This window comes from Pogona vitticeps, chromosome 2 (genome assembly GCF_051106095.1).
Source record: "Pogona vitticeps strain Pit_001003342236 chromosome 2, PviZW2.1, whole genome shotgun sequence".
NCBI lineage: Eukaryota > Metazoa > Chordata > Lepidosauria > Squamata > Agamidae > Pogona > Pogona vitticeps.
Window position 1 is genome coordinate 205,564,910 of NC_135784.1, and position 16,098 is coordinate 205,581,007.

General features: G+C 42.2%; 1 protein-coding gene and 1 long non-coding RNA gene across 2 annotated transcripts in view; one reads left to right on the forward strand and one right to left on the reverse strand.

The window, feature by feature from the left end:
• Positions 1 to 1,372: 1,372 nt before the first annotated feature.
• Positions 1,373 to 2,693, reverse strand: LOC144586937 (uncharacterized). The gene is made up of 2 exons (XR_013542039.1): positions 2,464 to 2,693; positions 1,373 to 1,492 (listed from the first exon to the last, which is right to left on the reverse strand). It is a non-coding gene; the product is annotated as an uncharacterized LOC144586937 (long non-coding RNA).
• Positions 2,694 to 4,871: 2,178 nt separating this feature from the next.
• Positions 4,872 to 16,098, forward strand: part of TMEM38B (transmembrane protein 38B) — a 47,676-nt gene continuing 36,449 nt past the window's right edge. Inside the window, exon 1 of the mRNA XM_020801461.3 lies at positions 4,872 to 5,043. Coding sequence (XP_020657120.2) covers positions 4,932 to 5,043 — 112 coding nt within the window. The 5' untranslated portion in view covers positions 4,872 to 4,931. The remainder of the gene's footprint in view (positions 5,044 to 16,098) is intronic.

A 16,098-nucleotide genomic window follows, 5' to 3' on the forward strand; every position in this document is an offset into this window, starting at 1 on the left:
AGAGGTTCTTGGACTGCAATTCACAGAAGCCTTCACTACCAGCTGTGCTTGCCAGGGTTTCTGGGAGTTGAAGTCCAAGAACACCTGGCTTACCCAAGGTTTGTTACCACTGTTTTAGATCAGGGGTCCCCAACTGCCAGTTCATTGGCCTGCTGCTGGTCCATGGACTTCGCAGGACCGAGCCGCAAAGACAGATCTCCTCCCCCCCGCACACCCACATGCCTGTATAGCCCACCCACCTGCATGCACACCCTGCCCACCCGCATGTGTGTGCGAGTGTGCCCCGCTCATCCATCAAGGGTGCCACACCCATCTGTGCATGCATGCGTGCGCACCACCCCCACTGGTGAGTGTGCCATGCCCACCTGCGAGTGGGGGGTGCCCCCCGTGCATGGATCCCACCCCCCAACCAGTCTGCGGTTCAGAAAAGGTTGGGGACCACTGTTCTAGATGGTTTTCTGGTGTCTATTCAGAGTATCCTCCATAGTTCAGAAAACAACAAGAAGAAAAGCAGTGTGGTTCTTACACAATACCTTTTAACCTATACTAGTCTTCATCAGGCTGTGCACCGATATACAGAGAAGAGAACAGAAAAGGGGGAAAAAGGGAGTCACAAAAGAGATTTGGCAACACATTTCCTCAGGTTGGAAATCCTCAAGCCATTATGAACAATCACAACTCAAAATTTTGAACCATTTTATGAGGACTTACTGCCAATTCTCACACCTGTCAGTGTCTCTCTCTTTCTAGAATTATGACCTCTGAACGAGAAAAGAAAGAAAAGAAGGGAAACTAGGAGAGTGAGTGGTTACTTTTGGTAAGAAACAAAACAAAACAAAACAAAAAAGAAACCAAAAGTGCTCAGAGTTTCATTATTCATGCAAATGGCAGAAAATAAAGCTTTTGGATTCCTCTGAATGCTCTGACGAGTCAGAATCAAATAAAACAGTTTCCACAGTTTCCCTTAAATCTAAGACTGAAGAAGCTACTTGGATGAGTAGCGAAACGTTTCAACCTTAACAAGATAGAAGCCCAGTTGCCATGACTCAACTTCCAGATAACCTCACCTGGATGACTGAGAATCTTCACAGATAAAACTGATGATGTTTTTAAATGTATGTGAGCACTGCTGAATGACAGCCCCAACAAATTTATGAAAAATGATCCCACACAGCACCCAAGGCTGTACTGATTTCAAAATCAGGCTTGCACATGGATTAAAACCAGTCTTTAAACTCTGTTTCATCCGAGAGTGACTGGAATTGACTACCCACTGAAGTATAGAATATCTCCTCTCTTTTTTTTTGCAAATGGGTGCGTGTGTGGGAGGTGTCAGTTTTTTTTTTAAATGAGAACAAACTATTAATCGCATTAATCACACGTTCATAGGATCAACAAGGACCTGATGCAATTTTTATCTGCAGACCAGATCTGATCCAATGGATATTGACTCCTTTCCTCTTTGCTGTTATTTCTCCCTCCACGAAGCAATCTGCGAAGAGTAGAAAGCAGACTGATTTGTACATTTCCTAGACAGGAGTTTGATGCCTCCCAGTGGATACGAAGCAGAACTGCAAAAGAAACAGTTTCAAGCCTGCACAATACTGTACTTGAGAATCCAAAATACTGAGTACCTCATACTGTACAAGATACCATTCGAAACATAAGGAACAGGTATACAACAGTTTTTATACTGAAAGAGGAGACGAAAGAACTGTAGTTGCTATTGCTTTTTTTTTTAAAAGAGGGAATTGGTTAATTACAGGCTGATTCTCCACAGTCTACCATAAAAGACTGTAGAATATAATTTAGTGATGCACTGACTGTTAGTCCTAGAGGTGCCACAAGACATTTTTCTTTTTTAGTTACACTGAAACAGGCTAACAGGGCTACGTGTTTGAAAATTAGGTGCTTACAAAAATGCATTGTTGATCAGCAGTTTACAAAACAGAGATGACATATTTTAAAATTATGTTTAACATGATAGTGTTTGCTTTTTATTTTGTTACTGTTAATTTTAACAAACAAGAAAATAGGGGAGAAAAGGTTTGCTCAAACAAAACAAAACAAAACCCTGGAGAATAGTTTTGTCCTCTTAATATGTCAGGAAAGGACATGATCTTTGAGATTCTAATACATTGATGACTTTTTGCACTGTTAGGCTTCAACAATAAATGTGTAAATGACAGTTATAGTGTAGTGAGTTTGTCGTGAAGCTGAGAGCAACCCTACTGTACTTCTAATTGCAGATGAGTGGAGTCACCATAACATAGGGGCAATGTGACGGCACATAACAAGTTTAGTAAGTAATGTATATTGAATTCAGTGTGACTCATACCTTGCTCGGAAGCTTCATATTGTAATATTATTAAAAGTGACCAAAATAGAGAGGTCTCATCCTATTCATACACTTATCAATTGCTCACATTTGGTGAGTTCACATTATAATAAAACAATACTAACCATTCTGTTCCTTTCTTCTTCTTTTTTTGAAAAGCAGTGATTTTGTGCCTGGATCCTGATCTTGCATTTTGGTTTCATAAATACATACTTGACAGGAAAGGGTTTTTGGACAGAGAACAGCAAAAGTGCATTCTTTAAAAAAATGAAAAAAATTATACAACTGGGATCAAGCCCCACTGAAAGTCTGTCACGTCTGAGAAGCACGTGTAGAGTATTGCACAGTGTTGTTTTGCGATGGCGGGGGGGGGGAGGGGGGCAATGATAACTTCCTAAATGGCGCCGGCGTCACCACATCCACTGCCAGCACCAGCTGCTCTGGATCTGGCGGCACAGGCAGGGGCGATAATAACTTCCTCAATGGTGGCAGCTCCATCGCCCCCTTCTGTTCCTTTGCCCCCACGTCGCCCCTTTTCGTTTCATCGCCCCCCTGAAAAATGAAATTGCCTCCTGGGGGGGGGTGATATCACCCAGGTTAAGAAACACTGATCTAGTGCTCTGCATGTTTACTTGCCAGTTCAATTTAGCATTATTATTCCTATTATTACTATTATTCTGGAAGAGAACAGAAAAGGAACAGCCAGCAAATCTGTATACAATTTTATAAAATAAACTATGTAAAAACCAAGGGCAAAACAATTCAGTGAAACAGATCTGCTTCAGACAAACGGGTGGAGCGAAATACTACCCTCCTTACACAAGGAGGCATGAGTCACTTGAGTTAGAAGCCTGTCGTTTAGACTCCCCTGATGAACAGGGATGCTTTTATTATCCACTCTTTTACACCGCCATCCACTTTTGATACTTCTGTCCAAAGTGAATTTGGATGATTGAGCTATAACAGAGAGGAAAGCTGATATTTTCTCTCTGAAGATGTAGCACAATCATTAAAAAAGAGAAATCTTTATCAGCAAACAATACTGTTAATCAATGAAGTCCAAATAACAGGTGGTCCAAAATAAAAATAAATTGCTTATTCCTCGTGATTCATTCCATCCTTGTGACTGAAGTCGCTGTATTCCATGTCATCCTTGGTTTTATTTTATTAAATTTTACATGCCTTTGATGGCTGTTGCTTTTCTACTACTTTCCAAAAGACTGGCAATAGTAAATTATTATCAGTACTATGACTATTACTAATTACATGCATATTGTTATTACAGCCAAAATAACTGAAATTAGGTACAATAGATTCTCTAGTTGAAACTCCTTCTAACGGAATAGTTTCCAACTTTATTTGGCTGACAACTTTCACTGTTGGTTGTTGTGGGTTTTTCGGGCTTCTTGGCCGTGTTCTGAAAGTAGGAAGAACCACTTTCAGAACACGGCCAAGAAGCCCGAAAAACCCACAACAACCATTAGATCCCGGCCGTGAAAGCCTTCGCGAATACAACTTTCACTGTTATTCTCAAGAAAATTTTGTTCAGCAGTCTAGTTGCAGTTGTGTGATTTTTCTGTGTAACTTAAAACTCCTATTTTTATCTAAGGCACTCAAAAAGCTGAATAGTTCAATGTTTATTATTCCTTTAAAAAAAAATGGGTAGTGGATTGCATTAATGGGTCCCAGTACCTCCAGTGAATTGAAGGGAAGATTCCATATCTGACTTTTATGCACGAACGAAATATTTCCATCATAATGCACTTTATTAAAGGAAAAAGAATTCTAGCTTTCATCAACAGTTATCCTTGGTTCTGCGATAACCAAGATTGCCAGAAAGGCAGACAAGTGGGTTCTAGATGAACTACCTCTGGAGGCAAAAATGTTGAAGCTGACGCTCCCCTGCTTTGGGCACATCTTAAGAAGGCAGGACTTGCTGGAAAAAGACAATAATGCTGGGAAAGATGGAAGGTAGAAGAGAAAGACCAAATACTAAATGGACGGACTCCCTAAAGGAAGCCACAAGCTTGAATCTACAAGAGCTGCGCAAGGCTGTTGAGGAGAAGGGCATTTTGGAGATCCCTCCTTTATGAAATCGCCATGGGTCAGAAGGTTGGGTAACAACAACAGTTCCGGCTCAACCTCTCTATCAAATTAGGAAGTTTTCCAATGACACTCCACGGAACTCAGAAGTAGCGATAGTTCACTCCCTAACGCCCTCCTCCACCTAGCCACCCATGTAAACAAACAACAGCACCCACACAGACGCGCTCCTCGCTTATTTCTTCTTGCCCCGCCCACCGCTTGGGAGTCCAGCCAATCGGATTTGGGTCCAAGGCAGCGTTCTTGTTCCGCGTCTAACAGTTTGCGCTCTTTTCCTATCCTTAGTAGGTTGTATACATACAGGAGTTCCACCCTTTGCGGGGGGCGGGGCGCCCCTACACGCTTCCAGAGGGGAGGAGCCAATGGCCGGGAAGCGCGAGGGCGGAGAATCCCCGTTAGCCCCGCCCCTTCGCCTCGGCTCCTGTCTTTAGTTCTCTGCGTTCAGCCAGCCACCTTTCCGCTCGGCGCATGCGCGTCAGGCGCCGCCGCGATGGAGCAAATTCTGGGGCAGTTGCCCCTTCGGTTCTCCCGGTTGTCCATGTTCCCGGTTTTCGACCTGGCTCACTACACGGCCTCCGTCCTGTCGCTGAGGGAGGAGCGGGGTAAGTGAGTCGGGGAGGATGGGGGCAGTTATCCCTTTTCAGTCTACAGGGTGGCTCGGAAAGGACAGCAGTGGCTCTTGACCATGTGCAGAGTGGCTCACTACTGGCAGTTTAAAGGGCTCAGAGCCAGCCTCCGCCTCATGTCATTCTTGTTAGGTGCACGGTTGTCTTGAGAGTTTTATGCGGAAGGCTGGCTCCACTTTACAGTATTTTCTAAAGAAAAATAAACACCCTGTCCTCGACGTTTATTTACTGTATTTAACTTATATTTATTTAACTTACATGCCGCCCACTCTACCCAAAGGTCTCTGGGTTTGCTTGTTGGGACAACAGAAGAAAAAAGTTTTTTTTAATATTTGTATCAATTCACTTGATAGCCACCGTGTTAAACTTGCTGTCACAAGGTCTGTTGATGGGCACTAGTTTAGGCTGTGTTAAAGACCAACTAATGAAGGTGACACCTTGCCAGTAGATAATTAACCTTGATGCCAATCTAGAGCTGCCCTATTCAGGGGACAGTATATGCACCTGTTGCTGCAAGAGTCACAGCGCTGCTTGTGAACTTGCCAGGAGCACGTAGGCAAGAATGGTGCTCAACTTAGATGGCTTTATGATCTAGCCAGGCAGTGCTAGAGTGAAGGCATGGGAAAAATATGTCTCTGAGCATGGACAGAATTACTTTCTCCTTACATTTTATCAGAGACTGGATAAGTAACATTTTGGACTGTGAGTCCTAGAATTGCCCAATAAGCACAGCCAGTGACTTGCTGTTCGGGAACTTTTTGAGACACGGAGTTGAAAAATATCAGGCAAATTAAAAATCAAAAGATAAAAACGTTGTGATACTATAAACCTATATTTTGATATAAGCTTTTATGGATCTTTACCCACTTCTTCAGACATATGAGGTGGAAAAGAGGATTAATTGAAAAATATAGTTTTCCCAAAGTTAACATCTATGTATGTAAGCTGAGTAGACCTTGTCTGGGGGTGGTGGTGGTTAAAAATCTAATTAAAGATAAAAAAAGTAAAAAGTGTCTTTAATTTGCTCAGGTCCATCAGGGAGATTGGCGGCTTGGGGTTACAATTATTAGAGTTTTAGATTGTTTAGATAATTTATGGCCTTCGCCTCAACAATGTCTTCCAGTAGTGAGCAAATGCCAACATTAGGTCAAAACAAATACACACAAACATCTCAAAACCTCACAGTATAAACATAATCAGCAGAATTAAAGGAAATACCAGGACACATTAAAAATATTTGTTAAGCTTTTAAATCCTTGGGAAAAGGAAATGACTTTCACTTTACATTGAATTTACATTGATAATAAGGGTGTGGAAAGCAGAGTATGGAGTAGACTTGTTCTCCACTGCTTATCAGTCAGTAATAATTAGGTAGAAGGTTGTTATTGAGGTGTAGCTTTCTTTCTTTAGTGACAGGTTTCAGAGAGGTAGGTGTGTTAGTTTGTTTCAACAACTATTTCAGTAGTAACATAAACAAAGAAAAGGATTATGGCATCTTTAAGACTAACAGAATTTCATGGCTATTGGCTTCTTCAGTATTAGAATTTCAGGCACAAGGTTTCCTGAGGTCTCAAATCCAAAAACAGGCCAGATCCAGTCCAGCTTAGTTCCAAGTTGTGGCATGAGTCCCTGAGTTCATCTAGAGTGGAAGCCATGAAACCCTGCAGTATTTAATCTCAAGTTGTGTAGTCTCTTCAGTAATTAAGTATATCTTACGCTGGGAAATTTGAACGTATGCACTCTGACCACTGACTTAGTTCCTTGCTCCTGTGAATCCTGTAGGATGTACGATTCCTCTGCCTTACCTTTCTCTCTGCCAAAGAGTGGACAAGACCTACTATTTCTTGGACTTTGCTTCTGTAAATCATTTTTGGGGAGTCTTAACTTTGCTTGGAATTGGTCATTTTAGGCAGTGAGCAAGCACTATTTCTTCAACATCTGACTCATCCTTAATTTATGAATTGCAGCCATTGACGTTTAGGGTTTAAGAGTGTCTTACTGAGACTTGTGACATCAGAGTTATACCCCCATTGAGCCATGAACCTCACTTAATGACCTTGCACCACTCTCTTAGTAGAGCCTACTTAATGGGTTTATCAGAGGGAAGATAGGGTAAAAAATTAACTTTAAAAAAATGTAGTGGTGGCCTTTTAAAAGGAAGGCTTTTGGCAGCTACTGAGCAGGATAGTTAAATAGACTCTCCATTTCTGAGTATAAACTGGTCAATCATCAGCTTGTTTTTACCCCCTTTTCTTTATTTTCTTTATATACTCCCAAGACTGGCATCTAAGGTGACTTACAACATAATTGAAAAGCAGTATCACTAAAAAATGCAAATACAGTGGTGCCCCGGAAGACAATGATAATGCGTTCCATTGAAATCGCTGTTTAGCAAAATCATCGGATTGCGGAAAGCATTTCCCCATTGGAATGCATTGAAACCCGTTTAATGCGTTCCAATGGGGAAAATAGTCGTCGTCCAGCGAAAATCGCCCATAGGTAAGCCCTTTAAAATCGCTGTCTTGAGAAGCATTGGTCCGAAAACAACCTAGGGAAGCCATTTTGCGGAGCCGCCAATCAGCTGTAGTTGTCGTTGTGTGAAGATCACCCATAGGGAAGGCATTTTAAATCACTCTCTTGAGAAGCATTGATCCCGAAAACACTCTAGGGAGCCATTTTGCAGAGCCGCCGATCAGCTGTTAGAATCGTCCTCGGACCGAAACGGCGCATAGCGAAATTCCCCCATAGGAAACACTGTTTTGCGACGCGCAATGGCGGTCGCAAAACCCCGTCGTCATGTGGATTCGTCGTTATGCAGGGTAATCGTCTTGCGAGGCACCACTGTACTACAATGTAATTAAACCTATCAAAATACAAAAGCACAATTAAAGTATAAACACTTTGAAACATCTTTATTTAAAGACAACTTACAATTTACATTAAAAGAAACTCAGCATGCCCAGCCTAAGACTTCTTACCATGAGGCTGTCAATTTTAATACAAAAAGAAAAATGGTTTAAGCTGGCCAGTGGAAGTACAGCAAAGGTGGGGGCATCATAGCCTTCCTTGAAAGAAACTTCCAGATCCTAGGAGCAACTGAAGAGAAGGCCCTCTCTCACATCCTCCCCAAAGAAGCCTCAGAACATGATGAAACAGAGAGAAGAATGTTTCTCGTTGATGCCAAATTCTGGGCAAGCTTGTGTGTGAAGACTGCATTCTTTCAGATAGGCAGCTAGACTTTAGGACTTTATAGATCATAACCAGCACTTTGAATTATCTTTGGTAAGGAGGTGGTATCCAGTGAAGCTGATGTAAAAAGGGAGTTGTACATTCCCTGTAACTAGCTTGGGCCAGCTGTCTTGCTGTAATGTTTCGAACAAACTGACATTTCTGAACATCTTTCCAAGGCAGCCCTGTGTAGAGTGCCATATAGTAATCGGAGTGAGATATAACTAAGGCACCGTAGTTAAATCAGACATCTCCAGAACAGGTGATGTACTCACTTTAAATGTGCTCCTGGCCACTGCTAATATCTGGGCATCCCGGCTTAAGACTGAATCTAGGAGTGAGATCCATCATCCTGTTGTTCATAATGCATGCAGGATAGCAATCCATTTCTCTTTTCCCCATAGGAATATGTTAGTTCCTTTCAGTGCAAGTAGCGCACCCAGAAATAGACTTGAGAATAAGTTACTTCACTCTTTTTGTAATGTGGACAATTGACACATTTGTCTTTTATCTAAAAAAGTTGTACCTTATTGAAGAGGGAAGGGAGACATTTCTAAATACAGCATTGCAGTATTTAGTAGGGTTATTTTACAGTGGCCTTGATGTTGGCCTCATGCTCATACAGAATAAAATAGCCTGAGTATGTGGCCATTCCCAGATTCCATCTAGATCCAAGTTGGCTTTGCTTCATAGCCTGTCATGCTTATATTTCTAGCTGATCTTATGTTCTGCCACCATCCTAACACCTGTTCGTACAGCTCTGAACCTTTAGCGACCCACTGCTCCCTAGCTGGGACTGGAGCCCAAGCACAACTGTATGATCAGTACCATGAGAGTATTTTAGGAGTTGGATGTTCTGCCACATCTGGCATCTGGGAAGCCTGAGAGACATGGTATGAATCTGTGGAAGAGGGTGTCTTTGTGTAGGAATGGCAGACGGTAATATATACAGTAGGTGGGGGGGGGGGGGAGTTGTAGCAGAAAGGTTCAGGAGGTTTGCTGCATAATGTATTTGCTCACAAGCAGTTCATGGAGGCTTTAAAAAAGAGAGAGAGAGAGAGATGACAACACAGATACACAAGAAGTATTTGGTATGGAGTCCTAAGATATATTTAGGCCAGGACTGAGCGCTACTTCGTGATGCCCCAAGGACTTTGGGTGTACCCGAGGGGATTTCTGATGCTGAACAGGAAACTGCCATACCCATATCAAGAACTGTTTTGGAAGGTACACTTGATTTCAAAAGTGGTTTTCCATATGGCCTGCCAGGCAGGATGAGGGAAGGTCGTTGAGAAGTGCAAGCTACTCTGGAGTACTAATTATGTCTTTCTTTGAAGCCCCAACAATAATCCTGCTAGCGATGTTGGGTGTTTTTTTTTCCCCATTAAGCTGTTGCTGTTGTTTTATCTACTCCTTTTCTTAGTGTTTTTAAGACATATTCTTGTTCTTGCTTTTAGGCTATTTTCATGCTAATGTTGATTTCATGGTGTTTTATTTAATATAAAATGTTGTACTTTCATTTTAAGCCAATTAACATTATTCCTAGAATTAAGAAATGAAGGGCAGTATAAATTTATTGTCAATAAACTTGAATACTGGACTTCAATGATTAAAGCGTCTCTCATTTATCTTATGTTGTTGGGGGCATTTATGATACTCTGTTTCCATGAGCAGAGTAGGGCACTTACAATTATGCTCTTGGGGTTTTTCAATTCTTCCCTTCCCATGAAGAGACTGGGGACCCCCAGAGTGACATATATACACTTCTCTACTCAGAAGTGTTATACAGTATTTGGTAATAGACAGAGCTTCAGTGTATTTGTGTGTATCATGCAGTTGGGTGCTGTTAGGAATTTTATTTGACATACCGGAAACTTACTTAAGTCCACACACAGCATGATGTCTCCTCATTATTAAGCTGTGCAGAATAAACACAAATGACAAAGCAATGTTCACATTGGTGATCCACTAAACTCTAAATGTTGGTTGTCCCACGCAATACAGCTATAAATGTCAAATTAGGACTTAGTGAAATAGCAAACTTTAATCCTGTGACAGCAAAGCAGTAAAATGTCTATGTGCTAATCATTAACTTGAATTTTCAGACCCACCAGTATCTTGGTGTGTCACTCTTTTCAGAGAGGAGCACACAAATGTTACAAAGGCTCTAAGGGAAAATCAGCATCACAAATGTGTACTGGTTTTATGCTAGTTTAGTCCTCACAGCCGCCCCAAAGTGTTCTGGGCATTGAAATGTGAGACTCTGAGAATTCTGTCTTCTATGTTTGGCTCTAACCATGCAATCATCCTTCCGCATTCACTGAATTTTGCAATGCAAATCAGACAACCTCATTTTCTATTTATAATCTTCGACTATATCCCCACATTTTTGTTTTTGCTTTTGTTCTTCCCATAAAAAGCTTGTTAAGGAGGAAAAGGAAGAACTGATGCAAAATGTTTTTGATTGTCAGTGCAAGGAGCTGTTCATCAGGAACCACCTGTAGCGCCTGTCACAGTTTATTTGTCAATTTTCAGTCTGATAATATTAGACATATGCCATCAAGTCAATTCTGACTTATAGCAACCTTTTTCAGGGTTTTCCAGCTAGAGAATACTCAGAAGTGATTTACCATTCTCTTCTTCTGGGGGTGCCCTGAGACACTGCAGCTTGCCTAAGGGCACACAAACTGGCTCTACTCACAGAAGGCACAGTGGGGAATTGAACTCCCAACCTCTGACTTTGCAGCCAGATAACTAAACCACTGAGCTATCCAGCCAGCTCACAGCAGCCTGTATATTGAAGATAAATACCCATTCTATTAAGTTGCAAAAAAGTGTGAGATGCAAAGTTGTGTTTCTTTGTTTTAGCTCTTCCTGACTTTTTAAAAAAATATCGTTTACACAAAGACAAAATTATGTAATTCTCTTCTTGATGCAGACTGTATCTTGAAAAACTAAGAACCTCTGTGTGATCCAGCATAGAGGGTCTTGGGCTTGGAATAGGTCTTTACATCCCCATTTACAAAAACACTTGCTTTCAGAGTTCATGGATTGCTTCTCCCATACTCGAACAGTCCTTTGGCTGTTCGAGTAAGGACTTCTGAAAGCCTAACAGCCTTGGGGGACCCAAAGATAAGAATGACTATGCTAGAGAGAGGCATAAGAAGTAAAATGGTCCGTATTTCAAGCAGTATTTACTGCATGTTTGCTTTGAGCCATACAGTACTAGTGTAACACTGGTGTTTAGACAGCTGTGTAATTATTTTGGGAAAGTGCAGCACAAATGTATAAATGGATGTTTAAGGATACATCACTATATAGCATACGAACCAGGTGAAATGGTTCCTAAGGCTATACAATACTTCTACTTTTTCACTGATTGAAATGGGAATAATAAGGAGTTGCAGGACAGTTGTCAGGTCCCAAAGTATAAAGAACGTTGTTCATTTAAATGTCAGCAATGTCTAGTTGTAATGTGTGGCACCTGCCACAAAATAGTATGGCATGGAGTGCTGCCCTTCAAGATTCCAGAAGCTCCACTCTATGCCCCAGATCATGCTCCTGGGTTTTTGCTTGCTCCTTCCTCTGTAGTCGGGCAGAGGTCTGTGGCCACTGTGATCAATTCTTTGACAGCTGTTTGGTGAATTTTCCATCTATAATGTACAGTATATATTTCTTTAGAGTAAATGTGTGCATGTGTGTGAGACAGAGGGCAAGAGCTGTAACCCCCTCGCTGGAGTGCCATCCCTCACCCACACTGTCGAGAAAGCAACACAGACCCTGTCCACTTCATCCCCCAAGAGAACAGTACAGCGAGGGACTGATACACAAGATTTAGAGAGAGAAAAATACGAAGGTTAACGGTTGAAGTAACTCGGGGAGATATGGCAGGAACTGAACGGAAGGAGAGGGTGGAGATAGAGGCGGAAGCAGTGGGTGTAAATAGGAGGGAGGAACAGTTGCCTCCAGGTTGGGAACGGGTCTGAATGGAGGATCCCTGGACTGGAGCTTGGGAGACGCTGAGGGTACCCAAAGAGGAGGCTGGTTACAGGAGAAGGAGAGAGATTCCCCCTAGAGACCATCGTATTGGGGAGAAGCAGAGGCCAGGGAATGGAGACGAAGGCTGAGAGACAGGAAAAGGAGAAGGGAGAGAGAGAGAGAGGAGAGAGAGGTTGGAATGGAGGGTGAGAGAATTCCAGAAGAAGGACTACCGGCAGGACCCTGGAGGACCCCCATACCCTTTGAATGCTGCATGTGGGTGGACGACCGGGACAAGGACACTGTGCTCCTGCTGGAAGGTGAAGCGGGACCTGTGGTAGACCTGAACTTATCTATAGACTGGCCAGGTCCATGGTACGCTGGTGAAAAGAATCTGTTCCTAGATGAAGAATGGAAGCCCCTGACCAAGCCGTTGTCGGAAGGAGAAAGATGTAGGGATAACTTTGTTGACACTGGTTATTTGTTAAACACTCCAATAAACCTTACCCCTGTTTCTAAAGTGCAAAAATCTCCAGATTTATTTGAACAAAGGAAGGAGCCAGAAATCGAACCCTCACAATGTGCATGTGTGTTAGTGTTTGTGTTGAGAGGGTATTTCTGCAAATTGTGTGTTACCTCCAAGCCTGTCAGGATAGCTGCTTTTTGGCTTTATAAGCAATGGTGCAGAATGCCTGAACATTGTAAGTGGAGGAATTGGTTGACAGAAGTTGTGGATGACTCTCAACTCTTCTGTGTTTGGAATTCTTTTCAGCCTCAGTTTGCTCTCTTGATTCAGTATGCCTGTTGCTGAGGAACATTAGTGGGTGGCCCTTTCATGGATTGCTGCCTTGTCGTGGCGAAGGGGCTTGAGTAACTCAGAGAAGCTATGGGCTATGCCGTGCAGGGACACCCAAGACGGACAGGACATAGTGGAGAGTTCCGACTAAACGCAATCCACCTGGAGTAGGAAATGGCAAGCCACTCCAGTATCTTTGCCAAGAACGCCCCATGATCAGAAACAAAAGGCTAAAAGATATGACGCTGGAAGATGGGCCCCTCAGGTCGGAAGGCGTCCAACATGCTACTGAGGAAGAGTGGAGGACAAGTACAAGTAGCTCCAGAGCTAATGAAGTGGTTGGGCCAAAGCCGAAAGGACGCTCAGCTGTGGACGTGCCTGGAAGTGAAAGGAAAATCCAATGCTGCAAAGAAAAATACTGCATAGGAACCTGGAATGTAAGATCTATGAACATTGGGAAGCTGGAGGTGGTCAAACAGGAGATGGCAAGAATAAACATCGACATCCTGGGCATCAGTGAACTAAAATGGACAGGAATGGGCGAATTCAGCTCAGATGATTATCATATCTACTATTGTGGGCAAGAATCCCGTAGAAGGAATGGAGTAGCCCTCATAGTCAACAAAAGAGTGGGAAAAGCTGTAATGGGATACAATCTCAAAAATGATAGAATGATGTCAATACGAATCCAAGGCAGACCATTCAACATCACAATAATCCAAGTTTATGCACCAACCAGCATTGCTGAGGAGACTGAAATTGAACAATTCTATGAAGATTTACAACACCTACTAGAACTGACACCAAAGAAAGATGTTCTTCTCATTCTAGGGGACTGGAATGCTAAAGTAGGGAGCCAAGAGATAAAAGGAACAACAGGGAAGTTTGGCCTTGGAGTTCAGAACGAAGCAGGACAAAGGCTAATAGAGTTTTGTCAAGAGAATAAGCTGGTCATCACAAACACTCTTTTCCAACAACACAAGAGGCGACTCTATACATGGAAATCACCAGATGGGCAATATCGAAATCAGATTGATTATATTCTCTGCAGCCAAAGATGGAGAAGCTCTATACAGTCAGCAAAAACAAGACCTGGAGCTGACTGCGGATCTGATCATCAGCTTCTCATAGCAAAATTCAAGCTTAGACTGAAGAGATTAGGAAAAACCACTGGGCCACTCAGGTATAATCTAAACCAAATCCCTTATGAATACACAGTGGAAGTAAAGAACAGATTTAAGGAACTAGATTTGGTGGACAGAGTGCCTGAAGAACTTTGGATAGAGGCTCGTAACATTGTCCAGGAGGCAGCAACGAAAACCATCCCAAAGAAAAGGAAATGCAAGAAAGCAAAGTGGCTGTCCAACGAGGCCTTAGAAATAGCAGAGAGGAGAAGGGAAGCAAAATGCAAGGGAGATAGGGAAAGTTACAGAAACTTGAATGCAGACTTCCAAAGAATAGCAAGGAGAGACAAGAGGGCCTTCTTAAATGAACAATGCAAAGAAATAGAGGAAGATAACAGAAAAGGAAAGACCAGAGATCTGTTCAGGAAAATTGGACATATTAGAGGAACATTTTGCGCAAAGATGAACATGATAAAAGACAAAAATGGGAGGGACCTAACAGAAGCAGAAGACGTCAAGAAGAGGTGGCAAGAATACACAGAGGAATTATATCAGAAAGATTTGGATATCCCGGACAACCCAGACAATGTAGTTGCTGACCTTGAGCCAGACATCCTGGAGAGCGAAGTCAAGTGGGCCTTAGAAAGCCTGGCTAACAACAAGGCCAGTGGAGGTGATGGCATTCCAATTGAACTATTTAAAACCTTGAAAGATGATGCTGTTAAGGTGCTACATTCAATAGTCCAGCAAGTTTGGAAAACTCAACAGTGGCCAGAGGATTCTGCTTCCAAGACTGAAGAAGTTATATCCTGGCAGACTTACCTTCAATTTATTTGTTCTGTCCTCTTTTAAAGCAGTCCGACAGGTAGCTATCATTGTTTCTTGCGGTACCAAAGATCCTTCATTGTTTAACTTCCTTCCATTGTTTAATGATGCACTACACGAATAATTGTATCCTTTCGTCTGTTCTGAATCACTCACCATTCAGCTTTCTTAGATGACTGCAAGTTTTAATGTGCTGAGACAAGGAGTGAATCTTCTCTTTATAGGTTATCTCCACATCATGCATAACTGTATATACTTATGTCGTATTCTCTTTGAAAACATTGGTATCTTCCCTCTTAGAGGAGTTGGTCCAACCCACTGAAGATTTTGCATGCTCTTTTCCACATCATTTCTATCTCTCTGTTACTCATTTTGTGAAGCAGTGCCCAGAACTACTATATAGCATATATACAGTATAGATTGGCTTATTCTATGCTTATATATATTTATTACAATTACTTATATGCAGTGTTTTAGGACATAGATCAGAAGTAAGGAATCTGTAGAAGTCTGGAATGTGGACACACTCATTCCTGGACCTTGGAGGGCCACTCCTGCAATCCTACCCCAATGTTCTTCTTTTAAAAGTGGATTGATTTTCTTTGTCCAGCCTCCTAGCATCCTATGGTAGCCATGCTGAATGGTGGGTGGGAGGTGAGCACTGGGCCTTGTAGAGGGCACAAGGAGAATTTTGGAGCCACTTTGTTTTGGGAGATTAGATCAGAGGACATTAGAATTCACAGTGGTTTCAGATGATGCAAGGGTGTTATGTTAAGCCATAAGAATAAATTCAACATTACCCATACTACCGTCCCTCAATACACTGGAATCTGGGGGCAAGGGTTCGGGCATCATCTACTTGCCCACAAATGTATTTTTCTTTTGAAGGTATGTTTTGACCTAGGAATGATGGTGGTTTCCTCCACTTTCTACTTCCTTTCTAGTTCTGGAATGTCCACTAGATTCATCCATTTGGATACTGCGTGTAAAATAAAGAGCTGTGCACTGATCTTGCTGTGAACTGATTTTGGACTTCTCTTAGGTTTTTTCCATTCTGAGGAAATTACAGATGAGATATCT